This window comes from Typha latifolia, chromosome 2 (assembly GCF_019914945.1).
Source record: "Typha latifolia isolate L0001 chromosome 2, TyphaL0001v2, whole genome shotgun sequence".
In the NCBI taxonomy this organism is placed as follows: domain Eukaryota; kingdom Viridiplantae; phylum Streptophyta; class Magnoliopsida; order Poales; family Typhaceae; genus Typha; species Typha latifolia.
In genome coordinates, this window is record NC_133087.1 from 1365780 (window position 1) to 1384261 (window position 18482).

Consider the following 18482-nt stretch of genomic DNA (forward strand, 5'->3'; position numbering starts at 1 on the left):
TAAGGAATCATTATGCATGATGCCTTGTCGGAAGAGAATCTTATTAGAGTCAAACCACCTCTTCAGATAGTCGGATTAGTAGGTAAACATAGAGAGTATCATGGATTAGTAGGTAAACCTAAAATTATCAGACATATCTTAGGACTTAGGAGTACCTAAAATCCAAAGGTATCAAATCAAACAAAATGTGTAGAACATAGAACCAAATTAAATAATTTCTAAAGCGACCTATATTTATTAACATGTACATCACCATATTTTCATTGAGGACAACAACTGATGTTGGCTTTCCTATAAGCAAGTACAAGTAGCCATTTAATCCAAAAGGCATAGCGTTGTGATCCAAAGAATAAATGGCTTCATCTAGATGATGGAGAGGAGCATAAAAAGTAAAAGTATAATGTTGGTATAGGATCTAAAACAACATATCTGCCTTCATTAAATTGAGCTGATCATCTTGTTGTCGTAGCAGACATTTCGATTCACTTTCCTCTCCTGATTCATCTTAAGGACTAGTCCATCACAGGCCTTCGGGAGCTCGCCTTTGTAAGCTTTGCAGATATAAGCTTCAAAATCTTCGTAATCCTGGAAGAGCCGGAGTTACCAGCATACAGAAATTCATAATAGCATGAAGAAATGTTTGACTTGAGAAGAATTATACTAGTGAAATCAGCACAAAGATGATCTCAGGAAGAAGAATAAATACGAAGAAATTCAATAATTTCACATTGAGACAGGCTGTAGTACTTACATCATAGAGTGGCTGCCCGTCAACCACCACCCACGGCACGTATCTGTGTGGAGGCTGAAGAGAATCTGTCTGTGCTGCATACTGCAGTTCAAGCTGCATAAAACCAAAGATAAAAAATGAAGCAGAATGTCAATCAGTTAATAAATGAGTTGTTACAGAGTAGAAAACAAACACTGTTAAGAATAATTTAGACTATTCAAAAAACTTGAAAATTTATGATCTGAAGCATGCCGATAACTTTAAATGCCTCAAGGTTTTTTATTGTAGTATTTGCAAAGGAAGAAAGATGAAAAATGGAGAGCAAAATTCTATGATAAAGAGAGCACATGCTTTGCTAGATTAAATTGTGCAGGATGCTAGTACTTCGAGACAAAGAGAGCAAAATTCTATGATAAAGAGAGCACATGCTTTGCATATGTGAAATAACTGCAAAGCCACGCTGGCATTTACAGGAGTGAATGAGGTATTACATAAAACCATCCTATTACACAAGGTAACAGAATTAAAATTGTCCATGTCCACTGATCCATCACCCTCAAGAAACATAGAATGATCTTGACGAATTAGAGATTTCGATTAGAAGACAAACTTCATTCACTCCTCAATTATACTACAAAACCAGATTTAATTTTCATTAGTGAAGAAACTAACTGGACGGACTTAAACATGCAACTACTCTTCCTATCTATACATGAAATACGAGTACAATATAGATATAAACCTTTTTCCCATATCCATTACTATAGCAATCCATCACATTCTGCGAGTCCAATCCGACTTTTGAGAAGCAAGACTCCCATTCAAGGTGTTTGTGCTCCACAACCAATTTCTCAATACAATATATGAAACTGAAATGCACACTCTGCAATAAGGTTACACGAGTTAGTATAAGCTTTTTAGGACTACCATATATAAAAGTAATTCGGACGACAGTCATGACTACATACAAAGGGAAGAAAAAAATACATCTGGTGTAACCTGCATGATGAGTATGATATTCCTTTCATGAAATAACTATATAATGCATTTTATAAAACATATTCATAAGCATGACATCTTCCGTGCATTTTGAGGATATATTGGCTGCTAAAAATGCAAGCATCTTAGATGGAAATGCATACCATTTACTCCGCATAGGTAAGCTTCTACAGAAGAGTCATAGGCAAGAAATCTTGATACTGCTCAAGAAGTTTTCATGCAAATAGGCTCTCTTCATTTGTAAAAAAAACAAAGCAAGGACCAAACTTATTCAGATCCATTCTTATGTATGTAATGTCGATGTCACATAAAAGAACAACAGTTATTTTTCTCACAAGGCTTAGTCCCAAGAATTTGGAGTTGGCTACTCGGCTATATCAATTCTCTTCCTCCATTCAGCTCAATTCAGTTCAGGGATCTTGTTAGGTTATGTGTCTTGTGCATTTTCTGACTGCTTTCTCCCTCTCAATAAACGATAGTATCAAATATTTATGTAATTCTTCTTGTATTCGGACATGGCATAAAATACCAAGAACTCATGCAAGTTTTTGATACATTACACAGATTAATATGCATACATGTCCAAGTCTAAACAACCAGAAAATCAAGAAAGACGTGTTACCAAATCTGGCCATTCGCTGATTGCACAAGCTTCAACCGTATTCAAAAGACATTCATCTGGACCATGCTGTCAAGAATAAGATGAATCAGATCTGGTAAAAAAATACCTTCACTAAAAGAAGTCAGAGGAAATAGGAAATAAGATAATATAAAAATAAAAAAATAAAAAGATATAAGTTGAGTATGTTTTGCAATAGACACTTTCAGATAAAGAACTGTTCAGTGTACCACAATAACCTTCAAGGACAGTTCCCTAGGATTTGTCATTTTGTCTAGCATATAATAAGTACAATGTAAACAAAATCGCCTACTAATTTGAGGAAATCTCAGAGCCTCTGAAGACAACTATACTGAGATTGCCAGCTGAATAATGAACAACACTAGAGGCCATATTAAGACCATCCAGAAATTATTAGGCAAGTCAGAGTATTCTCTTGTGTTCGTAACTTTTACCTTAAAGAGTCTTTTGCATGAAAACCAAGCAACTCACATAACTCCACAGAATATTTCAGCTGCATAAGTATTATTAGGATTTAATACTATGGCTGACATATAAAAGAATTGGCCAACTAGGAAGAAAGGCCATAATCCATTTGCGAGATGTGCCCAAATAGTAGAATGTCTCCACATGCCAAAGTAACAAGGCTAGTGTAACATTAAGTTATGCTGGTTCCTTGAATTCATGGCCCTTAGTTGAAGTATTTAGAGATACTAAGAAGTTTGCTTTCTTGATATTCAATACTGTTCTCTTTTATGTCATTCTCAGGTACTCAAATCTTCACTTTTCTGTCATTCTCAGGTGCTCAACTGTCCAATTGTTGATTCAGTGGCAGATACTACTCATGCCCATGTAGCCTTACTGATTTCTCACCATCTCAATGATTCACCTAAAATTCTTAGTGATACCATTTAGTTTACAGCAAATTTGTCATAAAATTCTCATTTCATGAGCACCACATAAGAAGTTCCATTTCTGTTCTTCCTAGTTATTTGTCAATATTGTGGACTTGTGGAAACCTGCATGTTAGGCCAAAATGCAAATCCCACAGTCCGTGTCTGATACAAAATAGAGTAGACTGCTTAATTACGTGATGGTTCCTTTCTATGTTCCCCTCCATTCTATAGTATGCAATTTGTGCTTCAGTAAACTATATTCGCACTAAATTTGAATTCAAGCGTACATTTTAAGGACCTCGAATAAGGAATTCGCAGAGTAGACCACATAAGTTCCGCAAAAACATGTAACTTTGTCATCACTAAATTCTCCAACAATATGACAGTAAACAATAAAATGATGTTTTATTTTCTTTTACGATAGTATCTAAAGCAAAGTAGCAAACCAATCCACGAAGTGATCTAGGAAGAGGAGGAGGTCAACGGACCTGACACGAGATGGTACCATTGGATCGGATCTTAGCGTTGCCGTAGGGGATGAGATCGAGATCAACGATCGAGATCAACCCGTTCTCAAAGATCTTTGGGAGGTAGTTTACCATGAAATTGGAGCAGTAAGGGCACAGCGTCTCGTAGTAGAGAGCAAGCGATACCTTGGGGGCCGAAGCGGAGGAAGGGGACGCGAAGAACAGAGGTGAAAAAAGGAAGACGACGAGGAGGAGAAGTCGACGAGAAGCCATTGGAGCAGGAGAAGCGATTAGGGAGATTAGGGCTTCCGGAGTTGGATTTGGGGTTTTCTTTTATGCCATGCGAGCAACGGATTGGAGCTTAGAGGAGGCAAAGGAGACGCGAATGCCAGCGATTTCTGGACGAAAATAAGTTGGAGGTCAGTGGCGAAGGACAGGTGTCAACTGTCGAGAACGAAAGAGTTCGATCCTGACCGTTAAATTGGCCCTCACTCTTCTGTTGTAATTTTTTCTAACGAATCATCAATTCAAATTAGTTTTCTTTTTAGGTCACTCAAATGCTCTTCTTGTGCACTATACTCTGTAAACATCTCTGCTACTCAAGGCAGCAAACAGAAATTTTCTGAAAGAAAACGAAAGAGAAGCAAAAATCCTGAACAAAATATATAGCGGAATTCGATCATTTTAATTGGTTATTCCAAAAAATGATTTGGTTCACATAGACCTGTGAACATAATATACGGAGGTGGAAACAAAAACTTATCATGAGTTACAATGTTTTTAAACATCTCAATGCGAGGAGCTAAACACATAAAATTGTTGTCCATTGCTTGTTGTCCGCACCGGTACGATCCCGAGAATGAAAGAGGCAGAGAATCCCTCATAATGAATATATAAAATTGAAGTGTTAAAAGTTCTCCGAACTGAAAGCATGGAGCCTCATTATGTGGTCATCAATTATGGCGATCGAGGAACTTTTCGATCACGACTGAGAATGCAGCAAAACCTGCACATCCAGCACATGCCGCTTTTGGGCCACCTACAAAGAAAATGCAAGTATTCATCATATAAATCTAGAGATCATGACATCAATTATTAATTCAGATATAATAATTATTCGTCGTGACATTAAACTGTTACAACCGGCATATGATTAACAGTTAACAATTAAAGTAAACCTTATGAGGGGATGATGGTTCATAGTTCATTAGTATCAAGCAACACTAAAGGAACTTCCAATGAGAAATATGTCGTCCAGGAAGTGCAAGTTTATTAGCTAGTCAACCAAACCATAAGAGACGTATCAAAATTTGTAAAAGTACAAATATTATACAGGGAAGCGTGGGCTTGACGAACATTTGCGACAAAGGGAAGAAGAAATGTCTTGGAACTTCTAAAATTGATAATATGAAAATGAAATCCAATCTGATGTAAAGAAATATTGATTTGGAGTATTTGAATAAAGTAAAAACCTTCCAAAATGCTTATTTGCATACTTAACCTTCCACAGCTGAGTCAAATAAGCACTTTTCCATGCACAGTTGCAGGTAAGTCCATAGGAAACCTCTTGATTCACAGAAAATCTAAGGGGGAAACAAGATTGCCGCATCAAATTAGTTTTGGGAAAGAATATAACTTGCCAAGCCAAGCATGTGGTCCCACATTACAAGGAGGAAACTGATTGCGATGTCCGGTGGTTAACTGGAGTTCAACTATTTCTTGACTGAGGATATATATATGCACAGACGGCTCGAATCATTTGGTAAAATCAATTTGACTTTTAACTTCAACATTTGTATAGATAGGCGTAAATCTAGGAAGAAGAAGTCCACACATCTCCATAAGAATTTATATATGCAAGTCCATGTCATGCTTAATGATAGAATCAACAAAAGGAACATCCACCATAGTAAATGAGAAGCTCATTGAAAATCTTCATAGTTTTCGGGAAGGAAACCAATCACATTTACAATGTCCTTCTAGTAATACAAAGTCCATTATGTTGTAGCAATCAATGTTGCCCCCATTAAAATATAATTACCAGATAGTTTTATTTTTATAATTTCTCATAACTGAAAGGTCATAACATAAAATTATAAAGCAATTGATGTTACTCCAGTTAAAAAATAAAAACCAGATAGTTTGTTTTCATCATTTCTCATCACTTAAAAGCTAAAAGTATATAACATAAACTATCTGAAATAGGACACTCTGGGATGAGGTCTTGGTAAATCAAGTGGGAAAATTGGAAGATTCTCCAGAGCATAAAAAAATCCCATTAGAATATTCTTGTGATTCAATATCCTTTACATTTTCTTTTATGTTGCATTGAGCTCTAAAATAAATAAAAAATATCAAACCAAAAGCAATCTATGAAAGTAACTTGAAACATTAAAATGTGGAAAGAAAGATCATTTTATTCATTACCTTCTAGGAAGTAAAAAAAAAGAAAGAAAACTATTTGCTTTCATGCAGACAAGACTAAGACATATAATTAAACCTTGATACATACATATATTCTCTCTCATGACCTACTAGCCCACAAGATGTACTATTTCCATGTCTTGGAAGTAAGAGGTGGAACATATTACCTGATAAGTAATAATACATAGTGTGCTACGTTATACATTATATTGCAGTTATATGGGTAAAATCTACACGTGCAACTAACTTTATAGCCACAAAAAAGTGAAACTAGCATGAACGCACATATGAAGTGTCACAAGCCATTCCAGATATTATCTTTGTATGGTAAAACATGCTTATAATAAAAAAATTGTAGAACTTTTCCCAGCAAATGTTCTTGCATTCTGAGATATAGTTATAGGAAAGATAAAATTCATCAAAGATTACCTTTTGCAGATAGAGTCCCTCCTGTGACACAACCAGCGACTACCGTATTTGTTGTATCGTGTTTTGCTCGAGCCTATAAGAAAAGCATCTGATATAAATTATAACTACTTCGCTTTAGAGAAAGGATGCTACAGGACATACAAATTAACTCCTTCATTTACCTGCTCCACAACACATTCAGCAGCTGAGAAAATGAGGCCCATAACTGCAAATGTCTTTGCTGAGCCAAAACTTCTCCTGCCCATCTGCTTCGCTGTATATATGAATTGTTGCCTTGCGGTCATTTCCTCCTGCATAAGTGGATTATCCAACGCCCCAAGGAACAGTCCCATGAATAAACCAAGACCACCTCCTATTGAAATTTTAAACATAAGGACATAAGCGTACAGCTGAACACAGTAAAAACTGCAAAAATTATAATAGTGAAGAGAAAAAAGAAAAAGAAGAAGCAAGTGGCAAAGAGATATAGACTATCAGAAATTGAACGAACAGAAGTAGTTTCTTGTTATGACATTAGAAATGGACTACCAACACTAGCTCTAAGAAATATTGAGCAAAGTCAAGCAGAATAAAGCAAGAACAGGCCTTAGAGAACATGGCACAAATTATTTATTTGGTTGCCATCTTTACCAATCTGCTAGGTATGGAGAGTCATATCTGCATATAAAAGTTCTAGTGAAAAATTGGAACTGGTACCGAAAAATTATGCCCCCTCCTTTTCTCAGATGAACAATTTCTCTTGATGATACTCCTCGAAAGAAATAGGTAATCAAGAAATTATCAGTATTCACAAATTAACAAGTCGACGGAAAATATTATTGGATACAAAACAATGATAGTACATGCTGTCGGAAGCAGTGGTAGACTGTGTGTGTGCTTGCGTCTCTGTTTCTTTTGTGGATATTACTAAGCTTAATTTTACATGAATACTAAAGAATTCAGCAATCTTATACATTCTGAGCAGCTTCTTTTGTCTTTAAAATATTCACACAGGTCAATCCATGAATCCGTTCCAAATTCAAATTCATTGTTTCAATTACTTCCAAAGTGCCCAATTAGCCACTGACCTTGATGTGCAAGCTCTTTTTCTACCAAAACATGAGCTTGATGACAAATGATAACAAAAAAACTCTCATTAGAAATTGTTTTACGAAAAAATGGCTTAGATGGTCCAATAATCAAGAAAAGCAAATCCAAGTCATCCAAACTTCATAAATATACAATTTGAAACTTCTCATGAATTGGCTCATCAGATATACTTCCCAAATTTCGACAAAATAATGACAGATAGAAGAATGATACAATCTCATAGAGTATGTTATATTTGCACCACAGCTAAGGACCCACAATTACTATTGCTACAAGGTATAAAAACTATCCCCTCGAAACTAAGTCCCTTTGTACTAATCAAGCAAGTTTACATCACACAAATAGTTTTTAGTTAATAATCAATGTTATGGTACTAATATTCATAGTAAAACCAGCAAAAAGAAAATCCCAAGAGCAGCTAAGTGTGGGAACAAAACCCAGATCAAGAATCTCACGAGATCTCTAAGAACAGAACAGTACCCATGATTCCACTAACAGCACTGCGAACAAAACAGTTGTTCCAAATATCCTGGCCTCTGATCTCCTCCACTGTGGGCAGCCTCAAAGGTTCCACCTCTGGCCTCTCGGCTACCTTTGGGGCCTCTTGGGCTTCGGAATCGGAAGTGGCCATGGATATTAATTTAGGCGCTTAACACTGCTATGGGGGGCTTAAGAAATCTAGGGTAGAAGCAGAAGAAACTCGAAGAGAGCAGTGGGATCAGTGCGTGAAGGAAAAGGAAGAGGAGCCGTCGCGGGGTGGGCGAAAAGTTGCCGCCGTTTTGCGACGCAGGTCTTTCGAGTACTAATTCTCTAATTCGCGTCTCTGTTTGGATATTTGAGGTGATAGATTATTGAGTAACATCAGATTTATATCAGCCCGTCTAGCTCAGTTGGTAGAGCGCAAGGCTCTTAACCTTGTGGTCGTGGGTTCGAGCCCCACGGTGGGCGTATATCCTTTTTCTCATATCGGAGTAAGCCTGTAGGAATAAGTGTTGCTATTTGAACCGATAAAAAAATTAAGTAAATCCTTTTATTTTAAATATTTTATTCTAAAGCTTTAGTTAGAATAATAGTTCACTGTTCACCAACTTACTCCAAAATGCAAATAACTAATTTACAATAATATATAATACATATTTCAATGCAAACTTCAATACAAATTTTACAATAAAATGCCCACATTTCATACTATTTATAAATAATATTATTTAAATTATAATAAATTATTTAAATGATTTTCTAGTCAAGAATTATAAAAATAACCATAAATAATATCATAATTATAAAAAATATTTATATTTAATTTAAGCCTATGCCCTATCTCTCTATAGAAAAGATTATTAATAAAATTTATTTGCATAAACTAAAAATTCTAAATCAATATAATTATTTCTATCCTTTATTTTATTAATCACAACTAAACACTATCTTACCTCATATTTTTATTTTATATCATATTCTTCCTTTTCAACCGCATACCAAATTAGAACCGAAAAAAACAAAAACTATCCCAAAATAATTCCTCAATTCTCAGGGGAGTGAAAAACAGCTCAATTTAGAACTTCTTCCGCAGACGAAATATTGCATCAAGTACCACACCTACATTATTCGGACGGAGTACACTAATTTATGCATTCATTGATGCACTCCTTCCTACAGTCATTCATCACCTCAAGGCTAATTGAGAAGTTTACATATTTAGCAGAAAGAAGTAAAGTCCACATCCTGATTACTCAAGCAGCAAACACCTCTTCTTCGTCGAGAAGCATCTGATCAAAATGCCAAACCCCTGCAAGAACATCAGAATTAATAAGAGTGACACGCCAGTGATTGTTAAAGATTGCTATCAAGATAACGAGGATATTGCTCTGGGATTGTACCATGTCCTTTGCCCACTCTTCTCAATTGAGCAACATACTCAGAGATTTTCTTTACCGCTTCGACCTGATGACAAAGAAGTCCAAAGGAAATTATTATGCAGGAAAGTTTAAATTTATCTAGTCTAGCAATTCTGACGGTTGACTTCCCAGATGCATGTAAAACGAAGTTCAAATATAAGGTCATCTTAGGAGAAATGAACAACTTGACGAGTTTGACAAAGATATGAGGACAAAAGAAGTATTATAGGATAGCCAACTAAACAAACTGAAGAGATTGTTACTTAGAAAGCCAGATTATGATTGATCAATCAGAATGCACCACACGAAGATTACACAGAAAGACAAACATTTTTATCATTAGAAAACATTGTTGTTCTGTGTTAAGATGTTATGAGAAGTCAGTGCACAAAACTTTTTTCCCAATTTCATTAAGCCAGTTATTTCTCCTAATAACTTTAGCAAGAACACATTAAACAAAAAAATACAAAATCATCAAAAAAGAAAGAAAGAAAGGAAAAAAAAAAAGGGAAACCAAAATCATGGCACCTGCTCCTCCAAGAAATTGTTCTCAATGAAATTCGCCATTTGAACATCATTGCATCGTTCTGCTACCTATAGTCAACCAAAGAAAGACATATAAGATAACAAGTGTACTGGTGCATTACCACTGCCAAGAAGCTATCACTATTTGGAGGGTATTATAATCTCTTACACTGTGCAAATTAAGGAGCTTCTCATTCGTCAACTTCTCAAGAGACAATGCAAGCTCCATAGCTGAGAAATGGAGGTAAGAATATATGAATTCTAGATAAGCTGGGAAGATGACTTAACATAGAACCAAACAATATAGAAAACATTATGTAATATTCTGAGGAAGCAAAGGGATCATCCAGTGAATAATGTGCACCCTCTATAATTGAAAAATAGCTGAGCATAATCAACTAAATGCTAGCAATAACACCAAACAAGTTGTGTAGTATAAGCTTTCTATGTGCAGCCCTTCTTTCTATGCGGATATCGAAATGTTCATTATTCTATAAAAGGATTTGCTTAAACTTTGTCATACCATCAAGAAGGGGTTTTGCCTACTTCTTTTAAGCATTGTACTACCATGCTGTTTTGAGCTGAGAATTTTGCAGTATGTGTGACATGAGATACACTATTCAATTGTAACAAAAGAAACATCTCTGTTCTCATGCTATCTTCTCCCAATTAAAGTTCATCCAAACATGTAAGCATGCTTGAAGAATAAATCAATGCAGCTGTATGCAGATTATAAAACCACGGGTAAACTTTGACTGACAAAAAAGTTCATCTACTCATCATATGCCAATAAATCTATACGCAGATTAAAAGAATGAAGTAAACAAAATTGACTGGTAAAACTACCCGTGTACAAATTTACCATTCAATGCATCGCCCTTCTCTGCGTGATCAAATTCACTCAAAGGCATCAAAATCGACTGGAGCTTCACTCTTCCTCCTCGTTTGTTCTAAAATTAGTACAAGAATAACCATCCCAAAATCACTAAAAAAGGACCTTGATCTGCACAGTTACTACCAGTCTAGATTCTTATCTCAACGAGTAACATAAAAAGAGGACACAGAACCTGGTATTCCATAAATTTCTCCGCATGTCCCCTTTCCTCATCACTCGATTCCTTAAAGAACCTATAAGAAAATATCTCAGACATATTGTCAAACTAGTAACGTGCGGCAATCTTACAACTTACTTGGCAAGGCCTCTCAGAGCGACATTATCCCGATCAAAGTACGCAGCCATCGCATGATATATATAAGAAACATTGTACTCAACGCTATCCCAAAAGCAAACAAGAAACCCATTAATCCTATCATGATAAAAAAATGGACCTAAGAGGAGATAAAAAGGAGGAAGAAACCCACTTGATCTGCTCGTTAATGGCGGCCTCGCAGTCATCGGAGTACTTGTGTCGGGCGATCGATTTCTCGGGGCTCGTCGGCACGAGAGCCAACTCTTGCTTCAGCTCCTTGAAGGGCTCAAAGAAGACGCCGGTGACAGGTCTAGGGCTGGATTCGCGAGAGGCCATGGCCACCGTTAATCCATGTCCTGAGCTTCCTCTGCGGAGACCAAGGAGACGGGTTTGCGAGCAGGAACTGGTGGACTGGGAGGTCTTGGAGGGCGAAGAGAGGAAGGGGAGAGAAATGGAAGCTCTTAAAAGCATCGCCATGGAGTTGGGAGAGCAGAGAGCGGTGAGATGCGGAAGAGGTAGAGAAGAGTGCGAGTGATTGATGGTATATACGGGAAGGCTCTGGAAAGGACGAGAGAAGGGGTAGTTTTTGTTGATGAGCTAATTAGAAGGCTTAACTACCCAAAATAATTTTCGATTTATAGAACCAAATTTTTAGGCTATCATAGCTCGCAAGTGTTATGGTAGCAATTATATGTAGTTTAAAAACATTTAGAAAAAAATATATTTCGACTTGATAGTGATTCTATATAATATAATTAGGAATAAACATAAAATAAATTAGTGGGTTTGCATTGGAGAAGTTCTACTAGCTCCTTTAAAATCTCATAACACGACACCTGTCCTATCTGACCCCAGTCAAACCCAAGTGTCCCAGGCTGCTTCTGCCACGTGGAAACACGCATACGCCTAGCGGTTAGCAATGTATCTCTAGTTCTTGTTTGGCATTTTGTTAACTAGTCTCAAGGATTACCTCGAGGAACACTAAAAAAAGGGTTCCATTTTTGAATTTTGAATAAAAATAGTCTAGAAAAGTAAAGAATGAACACAATATGAGTTGTTCGAATGAGTATTCTAACAGATGCATGCATATAGTCCTTCCACATTCCACACGTTATTTGCCCGTGTGCACCTTTTCCTGTACCACATGCAGAGTAACTGAAGCAATCACGTTGTACGTAGCTAAACCTACCCACATTCCATTAACGTACGTCTTCCCATCTTTCACTTCCACTACCATACAATACGAATTTCCCCTCTATAAATTGCTCGGTCTCTTTAACCAGTTCAAGATCAACTAAATCCCTCATGGCTCCTTCTCTCTCCAAGCTCTTCCTCTCCATGCTAATTCTAGCTACCTCTCTCTCCGCCATGGCAAGTACCCCAACTCAGGCCCGGATGCTCAGCCCGAAAAACCTCGCCGTCCGGCTGCAATCGAACGGCGTGATGCAGTGCTGGGACTCGCTGATGGAGCTTCGTTCGTGCACCGGCGAGGTCATCCTCTTCTTCCTCAACGGCGAGACGTACCTTGGCCCAAGCTGCTGCCGGGCGATTCGGGTCATCGAGCATCAATGCTGGGCCGCCGACGCCATGCTCGCCGCTCTAGGGTTTACGGCGCAAGAAGGAGATATCTTACGAGGATACTGCAACGCCGACGGAGACAATTCCGGTGCACCGACATCTTCAGCGCCACCTCAGGCCGCTCCAAGGCCGGCCTCCTCCGGCGTCAAGCGTGGGTTAAATCTTAGCCTTTGACGGTGTTATGAGTGTTACTCTTGGTATAGTGAGCAATTGGCGGAGTCAAGATGGTGGTGTGGATGTTTCGTGAGGCTACTTGGCGTTGTAATAAGTTTACGTACTTAGAGTATGATATAAGAATTCTGACGCTTTCGCTAAATAATAGTTTGATGAGTCTGATTAGCTAAATCTAACAGCCGAGGGGTTTCCGTGATGATTTCCAATCTAATCCACCAATCCTATAATTAGTTTCACCTAGTTCGAAAATTGCGCATATTTAAGTGCGGACCTGGATTGGGCCGGACCTGTCCAAATCTAGACCATTGTAAACTACGAGCTTATAGATGGTTTTGTTCTCCATCACGGCCGTCCAAATAAGTGCTGTTTCCGCATCAACGAGCTTTTGGATTATATAAAGCCAGGCGAAGAACCGACTTCTCCCTCGGCGGTGCTATTTGGAAGCCCTAGGTCTTCGGAATCTCTCGCTCTCCTTCCCCTCTTCGAAGGGAAAAGGCGGGGGTGAAAGTCTAACCTTAAATACATGTCGGGAGGTTACGGTTCCGGCGGGGTAGATGATTCCGGTCCTCCGTCTCGAGGCGGCGGATACAGTAGAGGTGGCGGCGGCGGATATGGAAACCGAGGTATTACCCCTCATCTTGCCACTTTATTTCCTCGATTTTAGGGTTACGTTCATCTGGATCCATTCAAATTCCTTGATCTACATAGGTGGCGGTGGGTATCAAGGCGGTGGGTATCAAGGCGGCGATAGGGGAGGTCGCGGCGGCGGCGGCGGCGGCGGACGAGGTGGGGGGCGTGGTCCGGGAGGTGGCCGCGAAGGGGATTGGGTTTGCCCTAATTCTAGGTACCCCTTATTCCAATTCTTCATCCTCTTTCTTTATAGTTTTCCCTTTAATTTGTTTTGGCATGACAAAGATTGGATCTTGCGTCAGTTGTGGAAACTTGAACTTTGCGAGGAGAACTGAATGCAATAAATGCGGTGCTCCGTCTCCTGGTGGCGGCGGCGGTGGCTCAGATAGAGGAGGTGGTGGTGGATATAATCGTGGTGGTGGAGATTATGGTTCTAATCGCGGGGGCAGTGGCTATAATCGAGGCGGTGGGGATTACAATTCTGGCGGTCGTGGCGGTGGTTATAATAGAGGCGGTGGGGATTATGGATCTGGTAGCAGAGGTCAGGGGTATAGTGGAAACCGAGGTGGTCGAAGTGGTGGTTATGGTGGAAGAGAGGGTTATGGTAATGGTCAGGGCAGGGAAGAGGGCGGTTATGGCAATCTAGGCAAGGAAGATAGTGGCTATGCGCAGGTTCCTCCTCCTACTGCTGCTTCATATGGGGGTCCCGCTGGAAATTATCCTCCTCCAAACTCTTATGGTGGGGGCAATGCATATGATATGGATCCAGTTCCTCCTCCAAGGAGCTATGGTGGGCCTAGCTCCCTACCCCCGACTTACGGCGCACCACCTCCAAATCCTTATGGTGGCGATACCCCTGTTGGACGGGGAGGTCCAGCTTCTAGTTATGATGGTGGCTTTGGTGGTCGTCCAAACCCTAATCGTGATGTTGGTGCTGCACCTGCTCCATATCCTGGTGGTGGAGGCTATGGTGTTCCTCCTGTTGAGTCTTCTTCGAAGATCAAGCAGTGTGATGAGAATTGTGGGGATACATGTGACAACTCAAGGATTTACATTTCAAATTTGCCACCAGATGTGACCACTGATGAATTGCAGGAGCTTTTTGGAGGGATTGGACAAGTACAATTTCTTAATTTTCCGTCTTAAATTTTGAATTTTGTTGGCTTCTTTTGTTTTGTGGGGATATGCTTTATGAAATTTTCGTGTGCTACTATGCTATATGTAGAATAGACTACTTTCCTGTTCTAGTTCAGCTAGATTAGTTCTGCTTAACGTAGTTCTTGCTCATGGAGTCAGTAGTTTGAAGGACATAGCTGGTTGTTTGGTGAGAAGGGGAGTTGTAGGGCCAAAATTGTTTTGATAGCTATATCCCTTTGTTCTATAATCCATATATCATTTTGGCAGCATGGTTGAATTGACAGTAAGATTGCATTATTCACTAGAGTACTTTGAGGTGAAAAGAGTTTCAACTTTCAACAAGCATATTCCAGTTCACATGGAAGTATCAGTATTTTGAAGTAAGACATGGTATAGCTTATGACGAGGCAAAATACAGGGTCCTCGAATGCAGAAATTTACTTCGTTAGATTTGAGCTACACAAGTTTTTTTTTTTGTATATTTTTTTTGGTTTTCTTGAATATAACACACTTAGATATGTGCCAATGATAACACCTCCATACGTTTGCAGTGTCACACTGTCACTTAATGCTGAAGTGTTTCACCAGGTCCATGCTCATTGCCTTTTGTATTTTCAGGCAGAACTTGATCTTTGATCAAGTGACAAAGTAACAGGCTTTCCTATTTCATGTTAGCCTTTCGACCTTATTGATAGTTGTGATGGGCAAGCTTTTCTAGTTTTGTATTCTACGGTTCATATATGCTACTACTTGCATTTATGTCATTAATAATTCAGGCTGGTATTGTGATTATAACAAAATCAAGTTAGTCTACAAGTGAATAGCTACTGTCTTTTATCCATGATATTCATTGTTCAAGAAATAATATTATTTATGTATATGGTTTTGAATAATCTATGACTTCTTCTCTCAAGGTTGGAAGAATTAAGCAGAAGCGTGGCTACAAAGATCAATGGCCTTATAATATAAAAATATACACCGATGAATATGGAAAATCCAAAGGAGATGCTTGCCTTTCTTATGAAGATCCCCAAGCTGCACATTCAGCTGGCGGATTTTACAACAGTAAGTTCCAGCTTATGATATCTTTATGTTCACTAACCATCATCATTAAGTAAATTTAATATGTATGGCTTATGTTATTCCAGATTATGATATGAGAGGCTACAAGATAAATGTCGCCATGGCTGAAAAATCTGCACCTAGAGCTCCACCTGCATATGGGTAAGCTGTTCTGCTCATTTTATTCAATTTTTAGTTTATGCTAACTCATATGTTGTGCCAGGGCGGTGCCCTTTTGGTACTTGCAATAGTTCTCATATTGTTGATAGTTAAAAGATACTGGGTCACATAGTTGGTCATAAATGCATATTCGTTCAAGTAAATGAGCTAAGGAAAAAAGGCCTGGAGAGCATAATTAGACTGCAAACCTTGTTCCTTTAATGAAGCAAGCAAGAAGCAGCTTGGTCCTTTATGCTCCTTTCTAAGGAAATGAGTTAATTTTCTCATTCTTAGTCTTGTAGTATATGTAGAATATTGACGACATTGTTAGTCCTTACACATTGTCCTCCCCGTTGACCTCTTAAGCATTTACTGAATTTTGACCCAATAGTGCAATAATCTATTGCCTGTTAATGCATTTATCTAGTCTAGTTTTGCATATTATGCTCCCGTGTTTGTTGCATAATTCTTGTGGAGATATGCTCCTTAATTCACATATGTTGAGCATTCCAACCTTCATTACTAATTTACTGTCTCTAGTCTTCTTATGCTAGATGCCAATCAGCAGTATTTTCAGGATTGGTAAAGAACTGCGACATGTTTAACTCTCTGTTGTTTCAGTATGTCTAATATTTTCTTATGCTAGACTGCAAATGGTATCTGATTGGGATGTTGATAAATGCGTAAAATTGGGTTTCTTTTCTTGCAGCCTGAGTATTTTCTGTTTTACAAATGGACTACTTAGTTATGGAAGTATCTGACTGGGGTTGTCGTATAGGGCCGATGTGATAATGAATTTTCTTTTCTCCTTTGCTTGCTTAAATCATTCTTCTGACAATAGAGTATGATGCTGATTTACCATTTCCTTTGTTTAATGTATCTGACGGAGTAGCGGAGGAAGAGGTGGGTATGGTGGTGGTGACAGACGTAGGGACAATTTCCGTGATGGTGGAGGTCCAGGGCCTGATAGGCATTATGGTGGTGGTCAGCGCTCACGTCCCTACTGAAAAGTTCCACTATATGTACTAAGAATGAGTTCTGTGAGAAACTGTTTCTATTCCTATTCACCAGAGATGTACTCATAATGGATCATAAGGTGGGTTAAACTTATCCCTTTAGGGCTTATCTATCTTGGAGGACGTTGGATGGGCATTAGTTTCTTCAACCTGAAATTGATTTAAATTGTGTGAATGTTTTTTCTAGAGGCAACTGGATGTAATCTCCAAAAATTGCTGGTAGGTTTGAGATTTTCAGGTGAGTGTTGTTCTATTCTGAAGTCTGCTAACATAGTTTATTTCATCAGTTATTAATCTGTTTATCTGTTTCTGCACTCACCAACATGCATGAGCTTTTGATCTTCTGCTTGATACACATTTTGTCAGGTTTTTATCATGCCATCAATTTTAATTCTTTTTTCACACCCTTCCATAACCTTTTCTATTTTTTATGACTTCTTTATGTTGGATTGCTTTGATCTGATGCTTGCACCACCACATGGAACCTCATCAAGTGGATTGGGAGCGCGTGGGCGGCATCAGCGAGGTTGTTAACTTAGTTTCTTGAAACATACGGGAAGATTTTGTAGGGTGTCTGCATAGATATCTTTGGATAGCAAACATCCTTCTGAACGACTGCTTATAAACCAGCCCAAATTATCCCATCTGCTGTTTTCTCCTTGGCCATACTATTTCTCCATCAACTGGGGCTGTGCGATACTGTGGAACCTTGGCGGTTGTAGATTTCACTGAATTTTATCAATGATCTTTGTGGTAGGTGAGCTTGGTAACTGATTTTTTTTTTTTTTTTTTTTTTTTTTTGAAATCTTCCCATTAGTGCTTACAATTTTTGCGGAGTAATTCTATCAAGCTCACCTATTTTACCACATGGGGAGCACTAGATTTGTGATCATATTGTAGTTATTCTTTGGATAAGCTAGTCTCTGGTGTCAAGCGCCTCATTGTAATGTGGTTCTATTCAGATATCATATATACGATCATTCTCATCTTTGGTCCGCCTGTGCTAATATATTAGCATCTACGTCCCAAGCTGGAAAACTCCAATGATTCTCTACAAGGCTTTAGCTGGAGCTGTGAGATTTCACATTTGATTCTTTTTTCCTTGCTGTTTTTGAAGCTTTTGACCTGCATAGCCTTCATGTATTTTTGTGGTCTATACCTTTGGAATTCTATGTATATTTGAATGCTCTTCAGAATGTTTTGTGATGTTCTATACTTCTATGATTGATTAGTTTTACATGTTCATGTCCCTGAATTGCTGCGTTGTTGATGTCTTGGTCAGCTAGCTGCTCGTTATTTGGACTAAGATTATTGTACTGGTGTGAATGTTATGTGAATCAAGGACACCAATTGGGAGTAATTTTGTTCCAAATTGTTCCACACTTGCTGCATGAATTCCAATGAGCCAACGCCCTTGGCCGAGAAGATTGTAACCTATTTCGTTTAATTGATGGAATTGT

At 38.4% G+C, this 18482-nt stretch overlaps 4 protein-coding genes and 1 non-coding gene across 14 annotated transcripts; 2 read left to right on the forward strand and 3 right to left on the reverse strand.

Moving 5' to 3' along the window:
* Positions 1-207: 207 nt before the first annotated feature.
* On the reverse strand, positions 208-4182 carry LOC140781816 (gamma-interferon-responsive lysosomal thiol protein-like). Its single transcript, XM_073128055.1, has 5 exons — positions 3733-4182; positions 2352-2417; positions 1473-1613; positions 752-844; positions 208-585 (listed from the first exon to the last, which is right to left on the reverse strand). The coding sequence occupies exons 1-5, from the start codon at positions 3982-3984 to the stop codon at positions 439-441; spliced, it is 699 nt and encodes a 232-aa protein (XP_072984156.1). The 5' UTR covers positions 3985-4182; the 3' UTR covers positions 208-438.
* A 195-nt stretch (positions 4183-4377) lies between these two features.
* On the reverse strand, positions 4378-8439 carry LOC140780966 (mitochondrial import inner membrane translocase subunit TIM22-4). Its single transcript, XM_073126700.1, has 4 exons — positions 8134-8439; positions 6726-6916; positions 6565-6637; positions 4378-4750 (listed from the first exon to the last, which is right to left on the reverse strand). The coding sequence occupies exons 1-4, from the start codon at positions 8282-8284 to the stop codon at positions 4665-4667; spliced, it is 501 nt and encodes a 166-aa protein (XP_072982801.1). The 5' UTR covers positions 8285-8439; the 3' UTR covers positions 4378-4664.
* Positions 8440-8528: 89 nt separating this feature from the next.
* TRNAK-CUU (transfer RNA lysine (anticodon CUU)) lies at positions 8529-8601 on the forward strand. Its single transcript has one exon. It is a non-coding gene; the product is annotated as a tRNA-Lys (tRNA).
* A 606-nt stretch (positions 8602-9207) lies between these two features.
* On the reverse strand, positions 9208-11911 carry LOC140781514 (ferritin-2, chloroplastic-like). The gene is made up of 8 exons (XM_073127520.1): positions 11439-11911; positions 11267-11350; positions 11144-11204; positions 10939-11026; positions 10246-10307; positions 10080-10145; positions 9534-9597; positions 9208-9442 (listed from the first exon to the last, which is right to left on the reverse strand). Exons 1-8 carry the CDS (start codon positions 11741-11743, stop codon positions 9387-9389), a joined length of 786 nt encoding a protein of 261 aa, XP_072983621.1. The 5' UTR covers positions 11744-11911; the 3' UTR covers positions 9208-9386.
* A 1487-nt stretch (positions 11912-13398) lies between these two features.
* On the forward strand, positions 13399-18267 carry LOC140782203 (transcription initiation factor TFIID subunit 15b-like). Of its 10 annotated transcripts, none has more exons than XR_012107830.1 (8): positions 13399-13641; positions 13727-13862; positions 13951-14767; positions 15700-15850; positions 15934-16009; positions 16896-17102; positions 17210-17260; positions 17517-18267. XR_012107830.1 is itself a non-coding variant. In XM_073128653.1 (6 exons), exons 1-6 carry the CDS (start codon positions 13542-13544, stop codon positions 17011-17013), a joined length of 1398 nt encoding a protein of 465 aa, XP_072984754.1. In that variant the 5' UTR covers positions 13399-13541; the 3' UTR covers positions 17014-18267. The 10 variants fall into 10 exon arrangements, 2 of the variants coding, with proteins under 2 accessions (XP_072984754.1, XP_072984756.1); XR_012107832.1 differs by having other exon boundaries at positions 17985-18267; XR_012107834.1 differs by having other exon boundaries at positions 13403-13641; positions 16899-17102.
* Positions 18268-18482: the final 215 nt, after the last annotated feature.